General features: G+C 27.2%; 2 protein-coding genes across 3 annotated transcripts; one reads left to right on the forward strand and one right to left on the reverse strand.

The window, feature by feature from the left end:
- LOC111039993 (long-chain fatty acid transport protein 4-like) lies at positions 1-19,460 on the reverse strand. The gene is made up of 12 exons (XM_022323685.1): positions 19,126-19,460; positions 10,396-10,549; positions 8,741-8,978; positions 7,180-7,456; positions 6,824-7,025; positions 3,567-3,759; positions 2,335-2,478; positions 2,085-2,219; positions 1,943-2,009; positions 705-795; positions 485-641; positions 1-422 (listed from the first exon to the last, which is right to left on the reverse strand). Exons 1-12 carry the CDS (start codon positions 19,311-19,313, stop codon positions 268-270), a joined length of 2,001 nt encoding a protein of 666 aa, XP_022179377.1. The 5' UTR covers positions 19,314-19,460; the 3' UTR covers positions 1-267.
- LOC111039979 lies at positions 7,649-27,751 on the forward strand. Of its 2 annotated transcripts, none has more exons than XM_022323674.1 (6): positions 7,649-8,445; positions 24,113-25,689; positions 25,758-25,897; positions 25,960-26,150; positions 26,228-26,500; positions 27,422-27,751. In XM_022323674.1, the coding sequence occupies exons 1-6, from the start codon at positions 8,427-8,429 to the stop codon at positions 27,487-27,489; spliced, it is 2,268 nt and encodes a 755-aa protein (XP_022179366.1). In that variant the 5' UTR covers positions 7,649-8,426; the 3' UTR covers positions 27,490-27,751. The 2 variants fall into 2 exon arrangements, with proteins under 2 accessions (XP_022179366.1, XP_022179371.1); XM_022323679.1 differs by lacking the exon at positions 7,649-8,445 and adding an exon at positions 8,871-8,989.
- The last annotated feature ends 94 nt before the right edge of the window (positions 27,752-27,845 follow it).

Consider the following 27,845-nt stretch of genomic DNA (forward strand, 5'->3'; position numbering starts at 1 on the left):
TTTTATTTAAAAAAAAAATATAATTTAATGATCAAATATCGTAACAACCCAAACTTATTGTATAGTTGATGTACAAAAAATGAATCACAGCTTTTACCCTAATAAATGTTAAGTCTTTGATTTTGTCTTTAGCACTGTATGATACAAATCAAAAAGTCAATTAGGAAAACAACAATTTGATCATACTATTACTAAAAACATACATATAAATCCCTTTTAAACCAATACAATAGTACAATGTATAATGTGCAATAGTTTAAAAACAGTTTATAATCTCTTTTCTCCATTTACAATGCTGTCACGTAACTCTTGGGTGAGTGGTACAAACTTCCTGCCTTCATTGAAATACAAAGGATCCTCAGTAACTTTGGTAAGATCAAATCCTTCATTTTGAACATCATTTTTTTTCATCTTGAACGTACCTTCAAATTAATGGAATAGTATGATAAAAATGACCAAAATACTTAATGAAAAACAAACTAACCTGTTAGCGACACTGGTGTCTTCACAACTCGTAAAAAGAGTGGTCGCGCATAGGCGGGCAATGACTTATTGATTCCGGCAGACAATTTGTCCAAATCTAAGTCATTACTTTCATCTACAATGGCGACCATTCCGGCTTTTCCTTCAGTGTTTGGTACCTGGGTATGCAAGGTAGATAGCATAATAATTTAAATAGAGTATTTTTGAATTTTGTAAATTACCTCTACTCCATAAACTAAGCAATCTTTTAATTTTACTATATTACTAATAGCAGCCTCCACTTCTGATGTAGAAACATTTTCACCTTTCCACCTATTAATTTAATTTAATCAATTAACCAGCACAACATTTTTAAGTATTAAAAATTAAACATATCAATATTATTTATCAGGAATTGAAGACAACTCTCGTGAATTTTAAAGATGTTTTAGGATAATCCTAAGAGATGTATGATGTGTATACATTTTTTAATGAGTTCACTGATTTATGAAACACTCAATTTCTCAATCATATTACGTAAGAGTGTAAGACTTGTCTCGTTTGTAGATACCTATAAATACATAATATTTAAAGGGTTTTTTCAAATGTTTAATATTTCTGGTCGTGTGTGTATGTGAATTAAATCTTGTATTTATATAAATAGCAAAAACCAATTTTACATACTATATTTGACTGTTTGAAAACCTTGGCCTGTTTTCTTAAAGTACCCTCCTAAAGGTTATTTTAGCTTACTATATATACCTAGCACTAAAATTATAACTACCAAATGAGCTATTTAAAATTGTATTATTTATACAATTAAATGTATACATTAATTTATTAAAATGTTTCAAAGGATTTTTTTTTTTAGTAAAATGTTTTACATTTTATCAAACTACTAGTTATATTATACTAAACAGTAATACAACAATTATTAAATATTTATAATAGGTAATTTGAACTGTGTGTATTGAGAATTTTTTGGTTTTAATCTTATAAATATATCAAAAAAAATATTTGATTATATATAAAATATAGTTCTGATTTCAGACAATTTGATTTTTGAGTTATAGTTGTTAAAGCTAAATCGCTTAAATTACTAAAAAGTAAAAACAAGGCTTCGCAAACTTAGTTTCAAATATAAGTGTTTATATTTGTAAAAAAAACAGATTCTACTGTACATACAACCACAAAGGTTAAGAATGTGAAATACAAAAATGTCTTTAGGTACATACCTCCTAAAGATTGATAAAAAGTCTCAATTCATACCAACGTTGTCCAGATAAAAAATTAAGTGTTTCCTAAATCGGTTGACAGATAGTATATATTTTTATTGTACAATAAAAGTATAATTTTTTTCTTAAGTCATATTTTATTATTTAGTAGATTTGAACTTATAATACAGCAAACTAACCAATTTAGTCTGGTTTAATATATCAAAATACCTATTAATGTAAAAAATAAATCACATTCAATTTACCTGAAAGTATCTCCTGTACGGTCTTTGAAGTAATAAAAATTATGTTCATCCCGAATTAGCACATCACCTATATTTTAAAATAAGGTTAATTCTTTTTTTTATTAATTCTTATTTTAAAACAAAATATATATTAAATAATTACCAGAGTTAAATACTTTGTCTCCTTTACTAAAAACATCTTTAATGATTTTTTTCTCAGAAGCTGATTTCTCTACATAACCACTAAAAGAATTTTCAGTTGTTTTTCTTATTTTTCCAACCAATAATCCAGGCTCTCCTGTATAAGTAAATTATGTTTAAATAATGTGTTCTAATTAAATGCTAAGTGTATTGTAAGAAATATGATAAAAATGTTTCTTAGGAAATACAATTAAATTAAACCAAAAACTTACCAACTTTACATTTAATACACAGATTATTTTCTCCTCGAATAGGTTCATTGGTGTCTGGGTCAACTCGTATCAATGTGACAGGATAAAATTTTTCCCCAATGAACGGGATGAATCCTACAGCACCAACTTTATTTGTTGTGTTCACTATAAAACAAAAAAATATTTATAACTTACAATATTTTAATGTTCAGAACATTTACAACTTGAGAATTGTCGCCAAAAATAACACAGAAAAAATATTAATAGTCTTCAAATTATTTTTGTTGAGTGAGCATTGAAATAAAATGAACTATTGTGGCAGATGAGAGTGGAGAAACTTCATATATTATGCCACATATTTGTATTGTGATAATATATTTTAAAACAATAAATTATCAGTTTTAAAAATCAATACCTAGGTACTAAAATAATATAATTTGTTAGAATTTAATTAATATTTTTTTGCAGTTTCTCCTTATATTTTGGGAATATGTATGTGTTGCTCTGTTAGTAGGTATTTATTTTCTCTATAGTTATAGTAGATAGCAGTGACATCATTTGAAGGGAAGCAAGATGGGCATAATGAAATGTACCGATGTGCCGAATGTACGAATGGACCGGTGATTGGTTTCTTCTATTTAATCATTATTAATTATTATATTGTATTAACGCAATACATTCCTATTTTTATAATATTTAAGAATATGTTATAAATTATAATATATTGTCTTCTAAGAAATTATTGTCACAATGATAAATTACAAATCAATAGTCAGAATATATTTATATTTAGACGCATGAGGGGAACGTGCATGAAAGTTGTTATGTATGTGTATATTTTATGAATAATAAGGAACATAATATTATGTGCTTGAGAGAGAAGCAAGTGGTTTTTTTTTAAGTTACTTATTAAGACTGCCCTTCTATTGAAAACTTAAATGATGCCACTGGTAAATAGATCTGCTATGTATTTGCAACGTTTAGAGCATCCATGTTTCTATAGAAATAGCCCAAAATTGTGTTAAAAAAAAATATTTATAATAGAAAAACCATTATAAAATCAATAAATTTATAACTACTCAAAACCTGAAAGTTGGAAAGTAATAAAATGTTAATTTTTAAGAAAGTGTCTAAAGAGTAAAGCGATCATCATTAAAATTATATTTTGATTCAACACTTTTAAGCTAGCTTCTAAAAAAAAAAACATCTCAAAACTAGATATTGTAGTTATATAGATATTATATTTTGTTTACTCATATTAGCATTCCCCTCAGTGGCTCCATAAAATTCTGCCACTTGCTTTATATTAAACCGTGTAGTGAAATCGGTCCATATCTGAGGTCGAAGACCATTTCCTAAAATCAATCTGACCTGATGACTCTTGTCAGCATCAGATGGAGGTGAAGCCAAACAATAACGACACATTTCTCCAATATATTGTGCAACCTTAAATATAATAATGAATTAAAATATATATATACCTGGGTAATAATATTTAATGGTAAATATTAAAATTATAATATATTAGAAATGTGGTTAGGTGATGCAAATGGTGTTCAATTTAAGTGTACCTACACTCATTGTTTTCGTTAAGTTTCAACTTTACTTAATTGAAAATATTATTACATTTACATGATTTGATATCATTCCAAAAAAAAATTTTTACTATAAATCGGCTATTTCAGTCACACGTGACGTTTGCGACACAAGATTGAAATTGCCTTCCCAGCTCCAACACCAGCCAAGCATACACTTTTTTAATACACCTCTATCTATTTCATGGTAAATGGTAATCCATAATTACTGTTCTTGCAGTTCTTGGTATCTAAATTCTCCAAGCGGTTTCAGAGATCCAATATGTAGTAATTGGGAGGGAGGTCCGGAGTCCAGATTATCCCTATCGAATTTTTTTAAAGTAGTTTAAACTTCACTATAACATGATTATATAACGACACCTCAGGGTTATTGCCATATGCTCATATTGTTGTTATAATATTATGTAAATTATACATAATATTATGTAATTACAATAAATAAAATTGTGTAATTACAATAAATAAAATTATTTATTTAAAGCATTAATTAGTGGTTTCGATCTATTCAGTATTGAGTAGGTACCTATCAAATAGTGTATGCCCGTCCGAACTCTCCCATAATATAGGTACCTATCTGATATTATAATTAAATAGGTACCTATTACTGTCTTAAATTACTTACGTCTTTGATCATATAGGTAATTAAGATCTAGCTATTTGCATTTACAAAAATAACGTTGCGACTACAATAATAAGAACAAGGGCGTTGGCCAAATTCTTGGACCTCTGGTCCCCCATTTATAAGGGAGTCTGCAGGACTGCAGCACAGAATTTTCAGACGTATATCATGATAATCCATAATCCATAACCGTTGAGTTCTGAGCACCTTCACGGCGTCACGTCACACAACTTATACATTATACAATTACATTAATTATAACTTGTGTTTGTCCTCTAAAGTTAATTATAACACTTCACCATACAATAAATTAATATCTGGTTGGTTCAACTGGATCATTGGATCACTGGCAGAGCCGCACGTAACAGGAGTGACACACATATCAGATAAGTTTATGTATAGGGAAATAGGGTAATATTAATCTGATTTGGTCAGTAACTTTTGTCACGTAGGTAGTGGGGCATTTTCACTTTTCCGCCCACTACACCCTCGCCGGGCGGGAAATGGGTCATATTCCAACGCTTCAACCGTCATCAAAAATTGAATTTTTGACGTCGGAGTGACAAAAAAATATTACATTTATTTTTGTATACCTACCTAGTTATTTTTTAGAAGTCTTTTACTTGTTTGTATGACAACATACATTTTTTATTTCATATTCCGAAGAATAACGTTGATACCTACATAAACATTAAATTTAGTAAGGTTAGGTCATGACTACCACTGGTGGCGCAAAGGGGTGGAGCAGGGTGGCTGAAACCACTTAAAAAAGTCTAGAGACCCCCGGGACCTATATGGTTCAGCCTAAAATTTAAATTGATTTAGTTAGGATATATTCAAATTTGAGATAGAAATGATCTATAATGACTTATAAATTATAAGAATACAAAAATATTATAACATGTAATGTGCAGGTAGGTATTTAATTATTGTTATGTATATAAAAACTGTTTTAAACGGGTTGAAAAGTGTGTAGTCGAGACTCATAAATAGACGCGTTTTAACCAGCATCTAAATGTGACAGAAAATAAAACTATACATGAACTATTTCAACTACAATACCTGTTATTGATATCTCATAATGTATAAATACGATATTAACCATATTTTAAAATCTGTAAATCAATAGGCAGTCCAAAACCCAACCACTCATCCTATTGGGTACACCCCAGGGCCCAGGTTCAGACTTCGGAGAAAATAGATGATTTGAGATATATAGTTAGTGTTTTTATTATGGCCAGGAATTGACATATTGAAATAGATTTACGAAATAGCTTTGAAACCAATTTTGTAGTCAGATTAAATATTAGAGTAGGGAATTGACCTATACAATCAAAATAATCAAACTTAAAAGTAGAAAATAACAACATTATCTATGCGTTTTTTATGATATTTTGATGTATACCAAACTCCCTTAACTCTTATGCCGTTTGGCTACAAAGTAACATCTAACAATGTGCGTAATTCATCAATTCATATACCTGCCACTCTTAGGTAAGTGAAGGTAGTAAGCTGAGGTAATTCAAAACAATAGAAATTTATTAGAATAATCTACTTTGATCCATTATTTGAAAAAAGTCAATTAATACTAAAAATATCTACTATTTATAGATAAAGTGTATTTTTCTGTGCGCCTAGAACTCTAGACCAGAGTCTTACTTATGGGAGGCCTAGACGCCTGCAGCCCCAGGCCCCGGCGTATTATTAGGGGCCCCTATTATTACTGTAATACAGTGATATACGTTTTATTTATACCAATCAACATTACTTAGAGACTTAAAGTATAATTTATTTATAATCTTAAAAATAAATTTAATTAAAAAAAAAAAAATCCCTAGCAATAAAAACTGAGGTTATAATATAGGTTGATGTGCTTCACCAAAATTAACCTCGGGTCCCGAAATTTCGAAGTAGCGCTCTGGTCTTGGCTTATCCAGGTACTTAGCTAGTAGCTACGCAAAGTATGTCCAAATGCGCTTAATAAAATGTACTTATACGGCTATAAAGCATACAAGCATTGCTTGTCCTAAAATTAATTAACTACTCGTTTGAAATTTGATTTCTATAAATCGAAATACTCGCAGAAACATTGGAATATGAAATTGAAAATGCATGTCGACATTAAAAAAGTAAAAGCTTAAGATATAATGAAGATAAAAAATAAAAAATATTTTTCTAATGTTCGCAAATAGCAAATGACATCAATTTACGTGAAAATAATAATTTCAAAATAAGTTATTATTTTTGAAATAACGAGTGTTAGCGAACGGATCATTGGCTCATTATTTATACTTACGGTACATTCATATTTTAGGCAATCAGTCCAATAGTTAGATGCTGAAAACTTGGACCTTATAACACACGTCGAACCTCCCAAAAGGACAGAGCTAACGCCCAAGATACCGCCAGCGGTATGATACAATGGTAACGGAGTATACACAACGTCATGTTCAGTTATTCCAGCTATGTGTTTAGCACCCATCGCCATATAAATAGCTCTAATAAAGTTTGGTAAAAATTAGATATTTTTAAAGGAAATAATGGTAATATTATACAAATATTTAACTAAATAAAATACAGGTAGGTTCTAGGTCGTTAATCGCTTATAGCATTGAATTATAATAAATTTGTTTTGATGTTAATGGTACCTACCTCGATTGCGTCATAATAGCAGCCTTTGGCATACCGGTTGTGCCTGATGTATAAATATATAGCATTTGATCTTTTGAACTACCTTCAGAAATATCTTTGACAGGAGCACTTTTTGATATTTCTTTTAGTTCACAATCAAGATTGATAGCATTAGTTATTGATGTAGTGTTAGTCAATGAAGTGGTGTCATCGATGTAATTTTTTATATACACAGCCGATTTTGTGAACAGATCTTTCAATTTATCATCAGTAGTTGTGTTGATAATTTCCACCAATGCTGAAAAAATAATGACAATTAATTATCAATATATTTCTTTCGACGTAGGTAGACGCTTAGATTTGTTATACCATTTAATAAGTTTCTTATGGCGATACCTACCAACTTATTTTTTCAAATGAAAACTAACCTTTTTTACAGTAAATAATAAATATTAAGCTGATTTTGTACTAAAAAATACAAACAATTGAAAATATGGTCCTGAAGTAGGTAAATTTAAAAATTCCAATACCAAATTATAATTTGAATAAATACATTAGGTACCTACTGAAGGAAAAATGGAAGTGAGTGCTTAGTACATCATACCGGATAAATAATATTATATAGATAGTATAGCCATTATAGGTATATAAATATTTATGAAAATTTATATTTGTTTCAAGCCATATGTCAATATGGGTAGATACCGATATCAACTTAGTAGAAAGGTTGTATGAGAAATGTTCACACAAAATAATAATAAGAAAATATGATGACTACAGTCCTCCCCCCAAAAAAAATTTGGTCCTAGTTAAAATATATAAGGTCGTTATAATATTATAATACAAATACATTATTAATTTTGTCTATGGTTGAATATCGAGTATCAGACAACTCAACAACTGACAAATAGACAATTCTTCGAGTAGGTACCAAGTTTGACATTTGATACAGAAGGTACTGGAGTTGAAGACGGACAACAAGTAACAACATGTTGACCTTGACAGTTGACGTCTCGAACAACTACTTTAGTTGAATCTGATTTTAGTTTTTTCGATTTGTTTTATCAGTTTTATAACTATTTTTTCTTATCAAAAATGAAATATAAATGATAAGGAATTGCCGCCATTATTATATTTTGATATCACGTATTCACAAATTAACGCGTGTGGTTTGATAGTAAATAGTAAAATAGTAAATACTAATAATGAATAATGATAGTTAGATAGTGCAAGTGCAATGACTGACAAGCACAAGATGTGTCCGTACAATGAACACTGGACTGAGTAGTGAGTACTGATTTGTTAACGTACTGTGCATGCTATTTTATTCTGTGTTAATTATTATATTCACTATCCAAAAAATAGTAGTATTAGAAGCATCCATTAAGGATAGTATAAACTGTTTAATTGCAATTAAGAAGTTTCATTGTATACCAGATACTTATATTTAAAATGTAATTTATGATTTAAATTTATAATTCTCTTGATAAACAGACGTATTAGTCTCAGTATTTTTAATTTCTTACTCTCATGTGTTTATTGTCAACACAAAATATAGTAAATTATGATAATATCTCCTTACCATTAACTTGTTCCTTGCCGATTATGACTGCTGAACAATTTGATACTTTTATGGAATGTGCCAATGTGTCAGCACGTAGATTATTATTAATTAAAGCTACTACAACGCCAATTTTAGATAAACCAAGCCAAATACATACATATTCTGGACAACTTTCCATAAACAAAGCAACAACATCACCTCGTTTAAACCCTTGCTCTTTGAAATAATTGGCAATTTGGTTGCTGAGCTCTTCTACCTAAAACAATTGTAAGTACCTATCTATACTATACTTAATAAGTATATCATATGTATGTTATAGTTGTATTAAATATATTTAATGCATTACTATTTTATATGAATTGTTAATAAGTAATAACCATACATTTTATACATATAAAAATAATTGTATATTTTTCAAACATTTTTCATTTAATATTAAAAAAGTTACTAAGTAATTAATAAATGGTAAACTTTAACTTATAAATACATTTAAATGCACATAAGCTTCACCAACAATAATTTTAGTACTTTAAGACATTTTTATCATTATAGAAAAAAGTTCACTTATGTAATCTGAAGTAGGTAGTTGATAGTATAAAGGACAATTTTTGGGAAATTTAAGTCATCAAGTATTATTGGGAAAATCATATTATAACTTTTAAATATGGCGTACTATAGTACAGTGGTTCCCAACCCATGGGCCGCGGCCCACTTGTGGGCCTCGAGCATTGTGGTACTGGGCCATGAACCATATATAAATATAATATAATATTTAATATTATATATATATTTTTAATAATATTACATATTTTTAGTTTATACCTAATAATATTTATCATTATTATCTACACTCTGTAGTGTCAAATTATTAATTAACGCTAAATATAGGAATTAACTGAATGTTTAAAGTGATTTAATTGTAAAACCATCCAATTTTCATCCCGATGTTGACTCTCTCATGAAGGACAAGTAATGTCAAAAATCACATTAAATTGTTCAATTTGTGATTAAGTTTAATAATGTGTTTTTCATAATAAACAATTGATTTTTTAATTCTTTTGAATTCTAACAACTGAAGTTTGTATATTATATTTATATATTTATGCATTCGTATATAGGTGAGCTGTTTGAGGGCCTCAAAGATTTTTTTTACAAAATTGGTGGTTCGCACAGTTAAAAAGGTTGGGAACCGCTGCTATAGTACATTATATTTTTTTAAGGTCGTTAAAATAATAAAAAAATATGTTCTGTGTGTAAGCCAAAATATAAATAATATATCACAATAATTTATTAAAATTAAATAGGATATTAATTTTATTTACAGTTAATAGTTAATACCTACTACCTATAAACAAATAGTAAAAATTATATATTTAAAATGTATAATATATTATCATAATATTCATATAAATAATTTTTTTTAATAGATTGGGTTTAGTATGAAATTAATTTAAATTAGTCTTAATTATATCACTGAACTAATGAAAATATTAAATTTCATAATACAACCAATTAGCTTTATTGTGAGTATAGTTTCAATGGGTTTAATATTTAGTTCCATCACATAATATGTTATTAGAAGTACACATATGACATATTATAATGTATTTATAAATAGTTAGGTATTCATTATAATTTATAAACTTCCATTTTGTATTCATAGTAATATTTACTTCTATATATCTCCATGCAGAACCTTCATGCTTAAATGCTATTTTATTTGGATGTTTTTCAACAAATCTTTTAAAAATCTTAGCATATGTGTTGCATCCCAATAATTTCCATATCCTTATTTTGATAAAATATATTGAATAGTCTTTGATTAATCTGAAATAAAAATAAAAACAAAATATAATATTTGTATACATTATTTCCTTTATATTTACTATGTAATATTGTTTCCTAATTCATAATTTATTACCAATTAAAATTAAAAAATTAAGTTCTGTCTTCTTCATATTAAGTTCTATCTGTCAGTAAATGAGACTGAATTAGAGGTTGGCTAGGTGTAGCCTACCTATATTCCTATTTAACATTATTTTTGGACAGGTGTTCTCTTATGAATTTTGGTATTTCAACTTCAAAGTACCAGTTTATTTAAAGTTTTAGTTATTTCTGAACCAAACCAACCGTCACACATCAACTAGCTGTTGGCTACATAATAGTTTATTTTTATTTTCAAGAAACAATTGTTGAAGTAGAGTGGGTAATCTTTTGGTTTTCTATTGACATGTTTATACCCATTTTATTCAGTTACCTAGTATTTTGGAGAAGTATCATGTCTAGTTTCCCATTCCCAAAGCATAAAGAAAAATTAACGTTGAATTTCAAAAAACTACATTTAAATTTTAAATATATAAGTACTTAGTACATACATGGTTACACAATAGCAGTAATAATATGCATTAAACCAAGCTCTGCTTATTTAGGTTTTTTGAATTCAGCAATTGATTATGGAATTCAAAATATAATATTATAGATACCTAATTATCATAATTAATAATCAACATCAATTAACAAACGCTTTATATAACTGACCATTGTTCTGCACAGATCTGAAGTTGGCCATATAATCTAACGACCACCTGCTAATAGGAATTTCAGCTCTAAAATATTCAAATCTTAATAAGGCGTGATCTATGATCTATGTAAAGTGGTTTTTACTTTGTTGGGTATTTGACTTTGTGAGTTACTAAGTCACTAACGCAGGTGACATCTAATGAGTTCTTATTCTTTTGGTTTTAATTTTGTCAATATTATATTGATTTAAACAGAGTTAGGTGAGGTTCTTAATTTCCAGCAATTTTATATCACATTCACACAACTCAAGTAGGTAGTTTATTTTGATGTGTACAATCATATTAAATATTTACATATTATTAAATGTTACATAAATATAACTAGGTATTCATAAATTATACATAAAATAATAAATTAAAAATTATAATATACCTAGACGTATAGTGTAGTAGTGTACACTGTACCAATAAATCTATCATATTAAATTATAATAAGGCATTAAGGCGTTTGATAGTAGTTTTCAGTACATATATTATTGATAAACAATCAAATCACTCTGTATAATTCACAGGTCACAGCCGTACGAATATCGTCCTTGATTGTTAAATAGACACATCATAACAAAAAAAGGTAGCTAGTCTAATAATTGAACGGTCCCTACAACGTGGTTTATCAAGTTTAATAATATAAGTATATTATGTAACAGAATCCCCCGCTATGGTGTAAAAATATAATTTTATTATTCTGATACATCTTATAGGTATCCTAAAAATTGATAAAATATAATAGCTCTTATGATATTATACAATTATTATTTAACACAATATTATATGCTTTGTACAAGATATTATATAAATACATTGTAACGATACAATTATAGAATTTACCAACTGTTCAAAAACGTAGACATTTTTGTAGTATGGTTTATAGTTAGAACTTAGAATGCTTAGGAATTCATGAATAATTTGATTAATACTATCGAAATAATTTATTAAGATATACATCGCTAAGAAATGCACATTGTTTAGTCACCGTATATTTTTCATGATAAACTTAAAATCCCTAAAATATTATTCAAAATCTGAATCTGAATATTAAAGGGGTAACCAAAAATACGGTTATCGTGCACACTCTCAAACTTAACATTGTTATAGATCGGCCAAGATATCGAAATAAATGTCAAATATACATTTCCCGCTTGGCATAGAATCTATAATATACAATTTGGTTTATCGCGCCGATACTGATTTTAATTTTTTTTTTCTAACCTAGTGTTAATCCAATTACTAAAAACTATGTATATTAAATATCGAATTTTAATTAGGTGGATTTGCCTAAATGGCTAAAGGTCGTAATGAGTTATGAATGCCACTGAAATACCGATACTGATAACACTGCAGCAGTCTACAATAATTAATGTGTTCTCACTTATCATGTATACCGAGTTTATTACCGGTTGATTAATTAAGGTCGTTTTAAACCATATTTAAAAAAAATATTTTTTCACTATTATTTTTGAAACTACTTACCTTTTTGTAACGACAACTTGCATTTTAATATTTTTAATAACCATTGCCTATTTAAAAGTAGAATATTTGTTGGGGCACTTCAGTTTATAAAAATCGAATTTCAGATGAGTAAGTTCTAAGTGCTAAGTTATAACTTCTAAGTAATTAAGAACAAAATGAACAAAGTGGAATTGTGCACAGGAGTACCTCGCAATATGTTGATCCATCGCCCATGGACTACTCCGCCCATCATAACTTTAAATATTTATAAATGTATAACTAATAAACTACTTGTTATAAATTTGATTTTTATAAATCGAAGTATTATGAATAATATTCTGCTCCGGAATATGGAATTAAAAATTATATTGTCATTTTTTAATAGATTATAAACCCAAAAAATACAATTTTTTTTCAAAAATAGTGTTTTGTAACGACTTAAAATTATGTAAGTAATAGAAGTATTATCAAAATCGTTAGTGTTTTCTTAAAATAATGAATATCTTACGTTAAATGGATTATCCCGTATAAAACTAATCAAAATGTATCAATTTTTTTTTGCGGAAAAGTATAGTCTATTTGAAAACAATCGTTAGTTATTTTGATAATTACATAATATTTAAAAATATAAATATAAATTTGAATACAAATCGTTTAATAGTTTCCAGTTTGTAGAGATGCCATATCAAGTTTATTGTTTGAACTTATTAAAACAGACAGCTTTATGTAGTATATATCTAAATAAACATAGAGTAGTAATAATACATCAACGCATTATTGATTTTCAATATATTTTTTTATGTAAATATACCTATTACCTATAATATATTGTGTAGTATTACGTTTTGATTATAATGTACAGAATTTAAAAAATAAATATTTTACTGAGGGAATTAAAATAATATTAAAGTAAGTACATTGTGTTTATGTGCAATATTACAATATACTATAGTACTATACATAGTATATCTAATACCTATATGATATATTAATATGTAATATACCGTATGCATACACAGAGAGAATGAGAGCTAAGTATAATGTTGATCTGCATGGTAAATCGCATTTAGAATTTATCGAAATATTCTAATTACCCATCTCAATTGGATTGTGTACATGGGTACTTAAACTATGATAAGGTCATTATTATTTTAAAAAGTATGCCAAGTCATGAACAAAAACGTGCTCAGATTACGAAACATAATTAATTATATTAAGCCTAGAAGTTATAAATATTTATTAATTATTAAAGATAATACCTAGTTTTGTCTCTAATAATAATTATTAAATTTGAGTTCAGTTATATACTTATATATCCAATTATATTGAATATATTAATTTTTTAAATTTAGTACTTAATTATTAAGGGTACAATAATCGTGTTTGTAAATTTGAAGTTTGTTTTAAGACAATTTATGTCTTATGTTTTTTAGACATCAAACTGTAGTTTATTAGTACTTATCTATAAGTACTTATTACTACCTACATAATAATATGATTACCGTTAATTGGTTTTATCTCATTTATTATTTCTTTGAGAATATTACAAAACAAATTACTTTTCTTGCTTTACCTATTTATTTTTAAAAACAATTGATATTATGTAAGATTTATTTTATATCTCATCTACTTGTTCATATTTCTTATCACTGTTACAAAACCATTAAAAACATTTTTAGTTACCAAAACTTTCTCTTATTTTCCCACTTAATGATATACATATTAAATTATACGTTTAGGTACCTTCTTAATGTAAATTAAATATGATTGTGTTTTTTATTTTATGTGCATTGTATTGTTTTTTGATTGTGAATAATTTGAACTTATATTTTTAAGATGAAGATCGTGTTTAAGGTAAAAAATAGTCGTAAGTCCTTTAATATTGGAGAATTTAAAAAAAAATGGTCAGCGATTCAAAATACCTATGTCTTTATAATATGCATAAATACATAGTACAATATTATGCGTATTATGCATGTAAGTGTTGAGTTCTTAGAAATATCATCTAGGCACCTACTCATTACGTAGATACTGGTTATTTGATTTCTGACACGATTACATTTCAAGGCCGTTGCTCATTTGGAAGTTTTATTTTAATAAAATTCAAATAATATTATTTATTTATTAACATTTTTTACGGGACAAGCCTTTTAAATACAGAAACATATAATAATAGGTAATCTAGAACAATCGCAAATAAAATATTTGCGAGACATTTAAAAGAAATCGACATCATTATAAGATTATATTGCAAAAGCGCTCTCGGGAATTTTTTTTTCTTAAAAGGTACAAAAAATAAATTTGAATTCTAATTGAATAATAATTGTGAGTACAAAAGTTAGTTACGTCTAACCACATATGGCTGAGTATATATTCATTTGTTTCTATTTGTAGGTATAGAGTATGCTACTAATGGCCGAGTCTCTGAAAATAGGTAAATTTAAACGGAAAGATTGCCAACCAGTTTATTAGTCGAATTTTGACGCCATATCAATTATTATGTATTTTGATTTCATTGCAATATAGATGTTTTTTTTATCTTTTTGCCCATATTCTCACCACGAATACATTTTAAAATTTTTTTCATACAATATGGGTGTGATGGTAGAAAATACATTAAATTAATTGCGCAATCTTTATTTACAAACTGCAACAACTAAGGTTTGTAAATTGTAGAAGGTAGGTGAAACGGTACGTGCTGTTTAACAACTATATAAAATAATGAATAATGATTCCAAGTGAAAGTGATCAAATGGAGATAGTTGTTGTGTAGCATACCATAACATAACCACGTGAATTTTTCGTGTAAAACCTAGACACCTTAACAATATTATATTCATTTTATTTGTTGTTATTTGGATAAAATATAAATCACTTTTAGCCATAATTATAGCTCATACTTGATAGTTATATCATAGAATAAAAGTTTTTTAACAAATATTTAATGAATATACTATTATTTTATTGTAACCATCATTATTGAGACTATTGAAGTGCCGTACTGCCGTAATAATAAGGTTGCAGCCTTGACATTATAACATTGATGGAAATTAGAATATTATGTTTTTTTTCAAATTTTTTATACTTATGAATTATATTAATACTATAGGTAGTCGAAAAAAAGATACAGATATTTAAGTTTTGATTATTATCTACTCGAAGTACTGACGAATAAAATATACAAAAACATACATACCTATTCTGAATTTTGATAGTGAATATGACTATACTTATACGAAAAAAAATAATGGAAAACCAAGATATTGCAAGAAAGCAAGTTTCTGAAAAAACAACTTATAAGGAACCTTGCTATTATATAATGCATTAGATATTAAAATTAAAAGTTGTATTAATTTTTATTATTTTTATTATTATATTCTTATTTTATTTTATTTTTAATTTCTAAAAGAGCAACTTATATGGGATCTTGTATTACATTTTGAAATTTTTTGACCGAGCTAAACATTTTTATCAACACCAAAAAAAAACACTAAATTTAGAAAATTTAAATGCCTATAATTCCCTAAAATTAAAATAGTAATTCCTTTAAATTATAATTTAAGTAATAATGCAATATTTCAAGTTTCTACTATAAATATTTTTTGAATAATAACAAAATCGATTTTGTAACATTTTAATGAAGTTCCCTAAATATTTTGAAAAGCACTGTAATTGTTTTACTTTGATCTCCTCAAAGTACCAACTAGATCTAATTTGCTACCAGAAACTTCCCTTGAAGTATTGAAAATCTTTGATTTTGTACTGCTCCAAAAGGTAATGACAGACACAAAAATAAAACAATAACACATACATTTTAAAACCAATAAATTCATCACTGCGCCCAAAATGTATAGTAAATAATTAAATAAATATGATAATCTACAATCTACAATCTGTAACTCGTAGAACTAAGAACAAAAAGTAAATTTTGTTTAGGATTATTAAAAACTAGATGAGATGATGGAAGGGGGCATCCAGTGACACTACTTCAGCTTGATTGATTGGATTAAATTATATTAATATGTACATACCTATATTTTAATTGTTTAAGAGGTCACGTTACATCCTAAAACTTCGTTTTAAATGACGAGGAGGGTTATCCGAAAGACTTATATGTAAAGAGATATTAGTGGCTTTGGGTGATCTATTAGTGGAACCTTTTTAAAGTGAACGGAAATAAGCGCAGATAGCCTGAGCTCTAGAAAATAAGAATTGTAAGGTATACCTTATTATAATTATAATTATGAAAACGAAAAGTGTGCTGACTTAGTTACGTATCACCGAGCTTCAGTCAATTAGTATAGGTTAATTGATCGAAAGGATTGAAATAAATTTAGGCTTGAGGCTAATAATGACTATAAGTCTACAATGATATAAACTATTCTTAGAAATATGCTCTGGTCCTTTCGTCTCCTTCGAGCAGAAGATGTCTGCTGAATAAAAACTTAACACATCCATTACATTTACTGATTTAATGACGAGATACCTATTATTTATCTACCCAAATAGAAACATACTATATACAGCAGAAGTGAATTCTTCGGTTTTCTTAGTTATTCTTCTAGAGTATAGAGAAAATATACTTGTAGTTAAACCGAAATATTGTTAAATGTACGGTGTATCTACACTTTTTTAAATCGTTTTTAGTTAAAATTAAAATACAAGTACCACGTAATCATAGAGATTTAATTTTTGATTAAGTATAGAATTTTGAGTGTTTTTGTTTTATTTTTTCGTATGATATATTATTCTAATTTTACATACATATACAAACAGGAACATCTTATAAATTGATTTTAGTCAACATTTTTTTAATAGCCTTATTATGGGTGTTGGTATTCGGACCCACTGTAGAATTGTTTTACAATAAAAATTAATTTTATAATTGCTTTCAAATGTTTAATAAATAATACATCACTCAACCTCTGATGAACCTAAACGAAGCCAGATAAATGCCAAATATAAGCTAGATCTTGTTCAGTTTTTTTGGTTTTGAACTTTTTTTCAGTATCACCGCCGTTTTTTCCGTAATATTGTCGTTAATTACGTAGATTTTATTTAAAATATTGTACAACATAACTATCCCAGTAATGTATACATTTATTTAGTTAATTTTACTTAACGAAACATACTCGAAACATCATTGGGGAATATTGCGAGATTTGAATAACTTAACCATTCATATGTTCTGTACCTAATAGTGACCTATCCCTCTGATTTCGGCTTTGGTCTAACTTTATTTATTTCGTTAAAATATTATAATCAACTTTTACTTTTTTAACCTGTATATTTTTATGACCTTAAAATTGTAGGTTGATATTTACGATTCATAAAAATTAACCGAAAACTTGTTATGATAATTTTAGACAAAATCATTATAGATGTACCTACCATTATTATATTGCAATAATTTAAAACATACTAGAAAAATAATGTTAGTATTTAATCATGTATTTTATGCATTGATTGGTTATAATTTATCAACATATTTTGTTGCTAGCCATATATAATACACATTTTATTTGATGATTAAACATTTAAATAAGTTTTAAGATTAGATCAATATGATATATGTTGTATATTTGTATTATCTGGTTTATTTATTAAATAACGAAATTTAAAGATAATTGAATAATCGTTAAAAATGTATATTAGTTAATAATTTTAAACATATTCAATTCAATATCTTCTGATTTTTAACAAATAATACTGATACGTTTTAAAATGTTATCTTTTACCATTAATCTTGGCAATGTTTTATGTATTATTAATATTGACGTATACAATTTTCGAAAATAGTACATTTGTTTATTAAAATATGATATAATACTATGGGTTACAAATGTTATCATAAAGAAATTAATAATATTGTTTTTTCATTATAATATTTTCATACGTTGTCGGTATTAAAATGTGATAATATACAGTCGAGTCTCGGTCGTTCGAATCTCGAGGAAAATACAATTTGACTTAATACGTACTTTTTGAGTTCATCTTAAAAACACTTATAGGGGGGGGGGATTTGAGTTATCAAGACTCAAGTACTCAAATGTATCTTAATACTTACTCACTTATAACTGATTCTAACTTTTATTAGTTGTACCTATTGAAAATATATACTTTAAGTAGGGTTCCGTATATTTTGTTAAATTGTATTTGGAATTTAAGAATATTTTAGAACACGTTTTTTTGATTTTTACATCGTATTTTACTTATCCGATGATTGAGAATTCGGTACGTTAAGGTTAAAAACTTATAAATATAATCGTTTACATAAATACATATGTAAATGGCCGAATATTTGATATTGTTTGGATCAGGTTTACTTGGATGTTTCGTTTATTCTGTATTTCTGTATTGTTTTTGTTTACTTACATTGCGTCTCTCGGAAGTGTTTGCCATACTCTGACCAAGAAATTCCAGTAATTGATTATTAACCATACTGCACTCAAAACTGCAACTACATAGAGTACACTATATTTGAGGGTGATTAACAAAACGGCTATAATAGTGACGGCTGTGAGCGAAACAAATGAAGCACTTTGTTGATTGCCTTTATTCATGATTAAGGATAATATAACGAAAAAGTAATCGAGAACAATTTCCCCAGCTATTAACTCAACCCTAACGTGCACGCCGTGATAACTGTGTAACGACTAACGACTAGTTGCCGGGTCTCGGTGAGTGGCGCTGGCCGGCTGGCGGATGTGCTTGCTATACCTTGGTCTGTAGTGTATATCATACACTGTGTAGTCATAAATTGTGTAATATAATCGCAACAGCGACATCTGGTGGCACACATGCTTGTCTATTATAAAAAAAAAACGGTTTCATTTCTAACCTTTGAAATCGATTTGAACTAAATCCCAAATAGATATCATTTAATATTTGTAATTTATTATAATATTGTGTCTTTTGATTAAACCTATACCCACGATGTACATTTTTTCTTAAAAAGTCAATATATTTATTTAGTATTAAAATGCTTGTTATAAAACGTATTTTTTAAGATTTAATGAAAAAGTATCCAAATGTAATACTAAATTTGAATTTAACTAAATTGAGTAGGTACCAGCCTAATAGGTATGTAAAAAGCAGATTATAAAATATTTCTTACCAATTATCATATATATATATAGCTGATCCGTCAAAATACGCTCTAAACTCTGTAGAGTATAGGTCAAATCATTTGTTGTTGTAAATACGTTGAAACGAATAAAAATTAGTACATGACTCACTTTATATATTATAATAAAGATAAATATTACTCATTTCTGAAAATGTGGAATCATATCAGTTATCTTAAGTGTGTTTGATACTTTGGAACGAAGTAATATAGATGGATAGGTAAATACTATTTCAAATTCTTATTGTTGTTTTTTTTTTATAACGACTACTAGGTAGGTATTTGGAATGTTTATATACTCGTATGTAGGTTTACATGGTTTTTTTAAGTTATATAATAAGTAGAAAAATTAAATAATTACAAAACAATATACATTTTTGTTAACAGTTCCTATGTACCTATCAATAAATTAAAGTCATATCAACAAGTAATTATAAAATATAAACAACTTTAAAATTTTAAAAAAAAATGTTGAAACTTTAAATGAACTATAAAATCAACTATGGTATCTAAGAATATTATTTATTTTTTAAATCATCTAAAACAATAAATCTCAGTGGGAGTGCTTATGTAGTTTGTTAATGTACAATGTTGTACAGAATTTCTCAGAATTTCACACGAAATGGGCAAACTTTTTGTAAAAATTAAGTTACTCTTTCTATATTATTAAGTTACGTCAATTAGTTTAAATATGGTCCTAACGTTTTTATAACATACTTATTGCTTGTTTACAAAACATAATTTCTTTAAAAAAATATTGTTTTGTTTATGGTCTACACGACTATATACAGGCTACAGAGATTATGTTTATGTACCACATGACTCATCGTGTTAATATCATTTTTTATATGTAATACGTGTGTACTATATATCTTTATACCTATTATTATTACCTACACTTTGGCGTGTATATTTTAAGCGTAGCTAAATAACTGTGAGATGGTCACAATATGCACAAAGTAGTTTATGTAATTTGTATAAGAAAAATAAAGTCGAGTAATGATACAGGTACCAATGTTTAAATTGTGCGTACATTGTTATTTGTAGATGAAATAATATGTCTTTTGTGGAATACGAACCAATTATCTAAAATAATTATTCCCATATAAGCAAGACATTATTTTTGACGATATTATTATAAAACCTATATGTTTTCTATACATGTATACTAAAACATTTAAATATTTGCTATTGTTAGTATAAATTACTTTGTAAAAGATGATAGTTAATTTAACAAAAAAGTATAGATAACCTAGTTGATAAATGAAACTTTGCACTTCATTGCAAACTTAGTATTCTGGCCCAAGGTACAATGTGTATTTATTTGTATAGATTATGCGTAACAGTTAATGGTATGCATGTAATATTTATATTCATTGCCACTAAAACATAGGTTATAAAAGTTCACGATATGTTACTAATCTACATACAGTTGGTATTTTATTAAATGCAAATTCTGTTTGTAGTTTGGCTATAATATTTGGATAATACGAAATAAATAGGTTCTAGTAATTTAACCATAAGTCAACTGTATATAATGTTAGTCTGACAAATGGCATTTTTTCATGGTAGGATTTCTTTTGATCAAAATGATAATGCTTAAATTATATTTAATGGAATCCTTTTTTTGACTTGTAATATGTTACTAGAATATTTTAATATTATTTTGATTTAATTATTTTAATATTAATTTACAAGTCGACACTTTTGTATTCAAATATAATTTAATTTATCTGTTAAATTAAACACAATCTGTTTTTTAAGTACCTACCTACTTAAGAAAACTATTCGTGGTTATAATTTGTATTAACTTTTAATTTTTTAAGTGCATAGATGTTTTACTATTATACTAAGTATAAGCATAAATCAAAATGTAATGTATCATATTCATTTATATTATATACAATAGAAAATGTTTATAATGGCATTGGTTACCTGTGACATACCTGGTTTAACGACCTAAAATAAAGGGTCCTGGGAAAACTCTGTTTGTATTCTAATTTTCATCAGTTGTGATGACGTTCTTATAATTTTATTTTTGACAAGATTTACAGATTTTTGTAACGAATAAATAACAATTAATAATATTATGTATTTATGTACAAAACTAGGGAGCTGTGCCTTATGCTCACTTCGTTCGTCAACCCCCTTCAATATATTTTTTTGCAAACTGAGAGTTTATAACTCAAATAAAAAAATCGTAATGAAAAATGTACATACATTAGGCGAAATGTCACGTCAAATGAAATCAAATTTAAATTGATTTCTTTTCAAATATTCTCTCAATCATATGAATCCCTCATGAGTCATGACTTTTATATCGTCATTTTTCTGTTATATGACCTTTCTAAGTATCCAGGCTCATCTGTTTTTTCTTTTATGTTGTGGTAACTATTTTTCAAAACTATTCTGTTACTTATTTCGTATTGCGCCGCCAACGCTCAGTATAAAATTTATCACCCCGCAACCGGGTTAAACACCCGTTGTACTACCCATGATATTTTTGTATACCGTTACAAAATGTTTAAATAAAAGTAACTATTAAAATAATAAATTATTTCCAATTTATAGTAGTATATAGTTCATTATGGTATTAATATCTCCTGATTACACATAAAAGAATAAGTCATTTTTATAAATATTTTGTATAATAGATAGAGATAATAATAATAATTAATATTTACCTAATGAAAATATACTTTTTAATGATATAAAAAACAAGAATTTTCATTTTACGATAGTAAATTATAATAGGTACAATGTAGGCAGGAACGTACACGCCCCCTCCGAAATAATTTTTCTGAAAATTACGTCAAATTAAACACCTATTATTGTAAAAGATTTTTATTACTAGCTGTTGACTGTTTTTCTTTGTTTATTAGTCGGGTATGAAATACATGTTTAATGTTTATAAATAGTATTATAATTGATTGATCGAGGTGATTACTGAGAACTACGCATGTGTGAGAACCGTATCATTGCAATATACATAACATACCTGTAAAACTCACATTTTGTCAATAATCTTATCGTATTTTCCGTACTCGATCAGTCACCAAAAATTCCTATTAAATTGCTAATGTACGATAAACGATCGGTTATTCTGTGTTTGGTATTTGAACGATTATATTATATGCGAGTGGAACTGTATCTTCAGTAATATATTTTCCGAGCTTTATCACGAAGAACAAAAACACTGATTGAATGTATTAATGAATATGTCACACTAAGTGGAAAAAAAATTTAATAAAAATGTGTGAAACGCGATGGGTAGATCGGCATGAAAGTTTAATTCGATTTAAAGAATTATATAAAGCTATTTATTATTATACTGTAAATAAATTAGAAGAATGTTCAAATAGAGAAACATCGAGTACAACTTTTCAGCTTACAAATTCCATTAATAATTCAGTTTTTATCATAGCTTTACATATTGTGATTGTGAAGTTTTTTCCTTCAACTTTACCACTATCTATAGCACTACAGAAAGTTCATATTGATTTGTCACATTTTTATGAGCGAGTAACAGATGAATGTCAAATATTTAAAGAAATTCAAGAAAATGGAGATGATGAGTAAACAAAAACAAATATTTTCTAATTTAGAAGAGTCTATGTTAGAAGGAATTATTGAAGTACCAAGAACTGTAGGTCGACAAACTGCACTAACAATATTCCAGCTGATTCTCTGGAACCATATTACAAAAAATAAATATTTTTACCTTTTCCGGATCATTTTATTTGTCAATTACAAGATAGATTTTCTAATCATCATCGTGTAATTACTAAACTACAATCACTTATTTCAAATTTTCTTAAAAATACAACTGATATAAAAGTTAGTAATTTTTTAATATAAAATAAATAAATAGTTTGATTTTTTTCTTCTATCTACTTTAGTATAATATACCTAGGTTATTTTATGTGCATAATAATCGAATAAATTTCTGTTCTGTTCGTTAAATTTTGGTTACCCCCCCAAGTCACAACGTAACTACCGATGACACTTTATTTCCATTGTTGATTGCTTTTTTTCTGGCAGTGTCGGGACTCGTGACTTGTGGTGCATGTCACTTGAACACTAGTAATTGTCGTGGATAATGAAAATTATATCACACGAGATAATATAGCAATATCTATTTTAATATGTATATTAAAGAATCCAAAAAATATTTTTTTAATTTTATTTTAATACCTAACAATATTATATAATGACATAATGTATTCATGTTTATAGGAAAAGAAATGGACAAACTAAACCATTCGTCTTTTAAGCCGTTAGAAGTTATTTGGAACAGAAATACCAGTACTCATAAACCAAAATTATTACCAGAATTAAAAGGGATTAATATAGAAGATAGTGTTAAAAAAGTTAAAAAACGCGCTAAATCCCCGGATGTGAAAATCAATGAAAATAAAACAGAACATGTTCACAAACGTGTGAAAAGAAGTTTATTCCGAGAAGATAAAAATGGAAAAGTATACAAACATTCAGACTCAGAAAAACTAAATCAGAAACTTTGTGAAACATTTGATTATGAAAATAGGTTAAAAAAAAGAAATCATAGCATATACAAATCATCTCAACTAAATTGTCCTACTAAGTCCCCCCAAATTATATCAAATCGAAAAAATATAATAAGAAATCAAGATGCCTCATTGCATCCATCAAAAAAGTGTTTATTTCCAACAAAAAGTTCCAAAACTGAAATTTCCTCGTCACATACGGTTAATGATCCATCGGTCAACAAACCTTCAGGTACTAAGGTTCAACTGAATTCACGTACTACAGTTTTTGGTTATTCTAAATCTCCTGAGATTATGTCAAATCGAAAACGGTTCTTTATGTTCAACAATTTAGACAAGGCTGATGTATCTAATAACGAAAGGTCAAACATGAGCTATAAGACATGTATTAACATACCAATAGACCAAGTACCAGAAAAGTTAAATGAAAAATATAAAAATGTAAATACACACATCAGTTCGATGGAATCAAAATTAAATTCTGAAGATATTATTGAATCTTCTGAAAAAATTGACTTACCCGTTATAAAAAAAACAAAGAAACAAAAAAACAATTGTAGAAAAAAAACTAATATCAAAAACTACCCTAATGAGAAGAAAGTACCAGAAAGTAGAACATTTACCAATGATAAAAATGAAATAAATTTACCAACAAATGAAATCCGGAAAAGTACAGATATATCAACAACCGTCAAAAATGCATTTTGTGATGAAATTAATTTTGATTCCATAGATATTATCAATACAGAAAAATTTTCGGAGTCTCCTGTAACTGAATTATTGAAAAAATCATTAATTGTATCACAAGAACATCAAAATCGATTACCAACAGAATTGCATATTATGAATGATGACAATCAAAGATATTATTCCGACACTTCTTTAACACATTCATCTTTGAACACAAAAGAATTTACCAAAAATACAGTTAAAGAATATTCAAAAATATTTAAATGCCAAAGAAAGAAGCTTTTTCATCAGAATGAAGACAATATCATGTCATTTCTGCATTCATCCGAAATAAGTGTAATCCCTGCCACTCCTGAACATAAAACAATGAATCTGGACAATTCCATAGACCAATACTCTCCTGAAACCATTGTAAGTCCGTATGTTCCATTGATTGAAGTTGATCAATCACCTAAAACTCCACATGGAAAAAATAGCCAAGTGCTCATTCAATCTGTTCCAACTCCAACAAATTTTGATGGTATAACATTACCAGGTTTTTTTGAACCTATAGCCTCTCCAACTCAGTCCGTTGTCAGTTATGAACTGCCATTTAAAGTATGTATTTAGAGTTAAAGTAATAATATGGTTAATATGAACATGTTGTAATTTTTTTTCGTTTGTAGATTGACTCTGTAGAATCACCTAGAGCTATTCATGAAAATGATGATATTATTGTTTCACCTGAAATAAATAGAAGAAAATCAGACATTAGCCCGTCATCACCTAATCGTTTCGACTCTGCTAAAAAACGTAAAAAAATGAGGTTAGTATCTAGGCTTTTTGTAAAATGGTTTATCATTACTAAAAAGCTTAATATTTTTATAGTAAAGATGGATTAAGAGGGAAATTTCGGGAGCTTATTAACCGTAAAAAATCAGAAGCTTGTATTCGAGAATATGAGAAAAGCTTGTCTAAAAGTTATAAACCAAAACAAGGTGAAACTGCGTTATTAAAAGTCATTGAAGCATGGAAGGAATTTAGAATGATTGTTCTTCTTTGCTACTACATGAAATCTGGTAAAGAATTTAGAATAATAATTTTAATTAAATTAAATCAATGAATTTCATTACTATAACAGTGTAATCTATTACAGATAAGGAAGTTCATAGAGTGTTAGTAACTCTGAATAATTGTCCTTTAAATGCTGCCAAGAATAGTATAATACGTATATACTCTCCATGGTTGACAATTAAATCTGACATTACTGAAGTATTATTGTTTACTGGAATCATTCACGCTGAAGTAATTGAATTCTCAGAATCTATTACTAGGCCTCTTGAGCTTGTAGAAGAAAGTACAGATCTCAATGGATTACTAACTACTGCATTTCAAAATAAAGTTTTATGGAAATGCAATTGTTCTAAAGGTATAACAGTATTTTTGTTTATTGAGAATTAATTATCTATAGTTATAGTCTGTAACTAATAAAACTAAAATCTAAAATATTCTAGTCTATGTTTAAACAAAATATTTATACATTTATGTCTCAGTATTTATATTGATGTTAAAATGTATGTAGCAGGAGTGGCCAAAATTTTTTTTGATTAAGATCTTATGATAATGTTTTACATTAAATGTCTAATTACATTCATACTAAATTACTGTTGGCATAGAAGTATGTCATTGCATATTGTTTGCCAGTTTATAATAATATAATCTGGGAAATAGTTTCTAACTGCTTAACAAAAACACTGCTCTAAATGATAATCAGATAGTGTACCTTGGTATTCAGCTTTTATAACTTTCATATGAGAAAATGTAATTTCACATAAATAGGGGGGTCTGAAATATATATGTAACTGCACCTACTAAATATACAATAAAAAGTCCTAACAAAGCTTGATCAAATTAAAAATGTCTGAGTTTGATCATTTGGCCTCCCCTGGGATATAACATTGTTTAAATTATATGATCGACAAATATATATTAACAGTATACTTTGTAGTGAAGTAGTTAGACTACTTTCATTTTAAACTTAAGACGCCCCGAAAGCAATCTAATGTTCTGATCGTAAAATTACTATAATAAATAATAAGCAATAACTAACTTATGGATAATTTTAAACATCTTATATTACCAAACTATACTTATTAGTTATAAGTATTCAATTACTATAACAATATAGAAAATAAATTACCATAATTTACCATCCATAAACATTATCTTTTAAAATTTGAAAAAAAACATGTTGACACTTGCTTCTGAATAACATTCTACATAATTACTTATTTTATGTTTACAATTAATGTATATTTTATAAAAATGTGCTAATGATATATTTTTTTAGACGCTGCTTGTCAATGCTTGGGAGAATTAAGTGTTCACAATTATCTGCAGTACATGATTCCTCATTAAGATGTATCCATTCTAATTCATATAAGCTAAGGTTGCTTAAACTATTTTTATTTCTCATAGTTCATTTTACTATTAAAAAATTACTAATATATATATATGTATAATACTGTTATTTGTATTTAGATTTTAATGTGATTATTATTGTTGTATTTATTATGTGAATTCAACTATGGAATATTTTATAAGAAACTGTATTTAGTTTCCTAGATGGTTAAATTGTAATTTTTTATATTAAAATGTATGTAATTTGTCTTCCAATCTATATATTTTTATTTTATTATGAAAATAAAACATTTTTTTTTTAGTAATATTATGTTGTTACAAGGAGTTTTTAATACGCAACACTACACACACCT

Source organism: Myzus persicae, unplaced genomic scaffold, assembly GCF_001856785.1.
Source record: "Myzus persicae strain clone G006 unplaced genomic scaffold, MPER_G0061.0, whole genome shotgun sequence".
In the NCBI taxonomy this organism is placed as follows: domain Eukaryota; kingdom Metazoa; phylum Arthropoda; class Insecta; order Hemiptera; family Aphididae; genus Myzus; species Myzus persicae.

What these genes read in the sequence shown, in the direction of transcription:
- LOC111039979 (XM_022323674.1), top strand. An exon ending in GTTATGAACTGCCATTTAAA is followed by an intron (nt 25,690 to 25,757) that starts GTATGTATTTAG and finishes TTTCGTTTGTAG; the next exon opens with ATTGACTCTGTAGAATCACC. An exon ending in TTGCTACTACATGAAATCTG is followed by an intron (nt 26,151 to 26,227) that starts GTAAAGAATTTA and finishes AATCTATTACAG; the next exon opens with ATAAGGAAGTTCATAGAGTG.
- LOC111039993 (XM_022323685.1), bottom strand. Translation starts at nt 19,313, where the DNA reads ATGAATAAAGGCAATCAACAAAGTGCTTCATTTGTTTCGCTCACAGCC. An exon ending in CTGCATGGAGATATATAGAA is followed by an intron (nt 8,979 to 10,395) that starts GTAAATATTACT and finishes CAATTGTTTTAG; the next exon opens with GTAGAAGAGCTCAGCAACCA. An exon ending in GCCTAAAATATGAATGTACC is followed by an intron (nt 3,760 to 6,823) that starts GTAAGTATAAAT and finishes ATTATATTTAAG; the next exon opens with GTTGCACAATATATTGGAGA.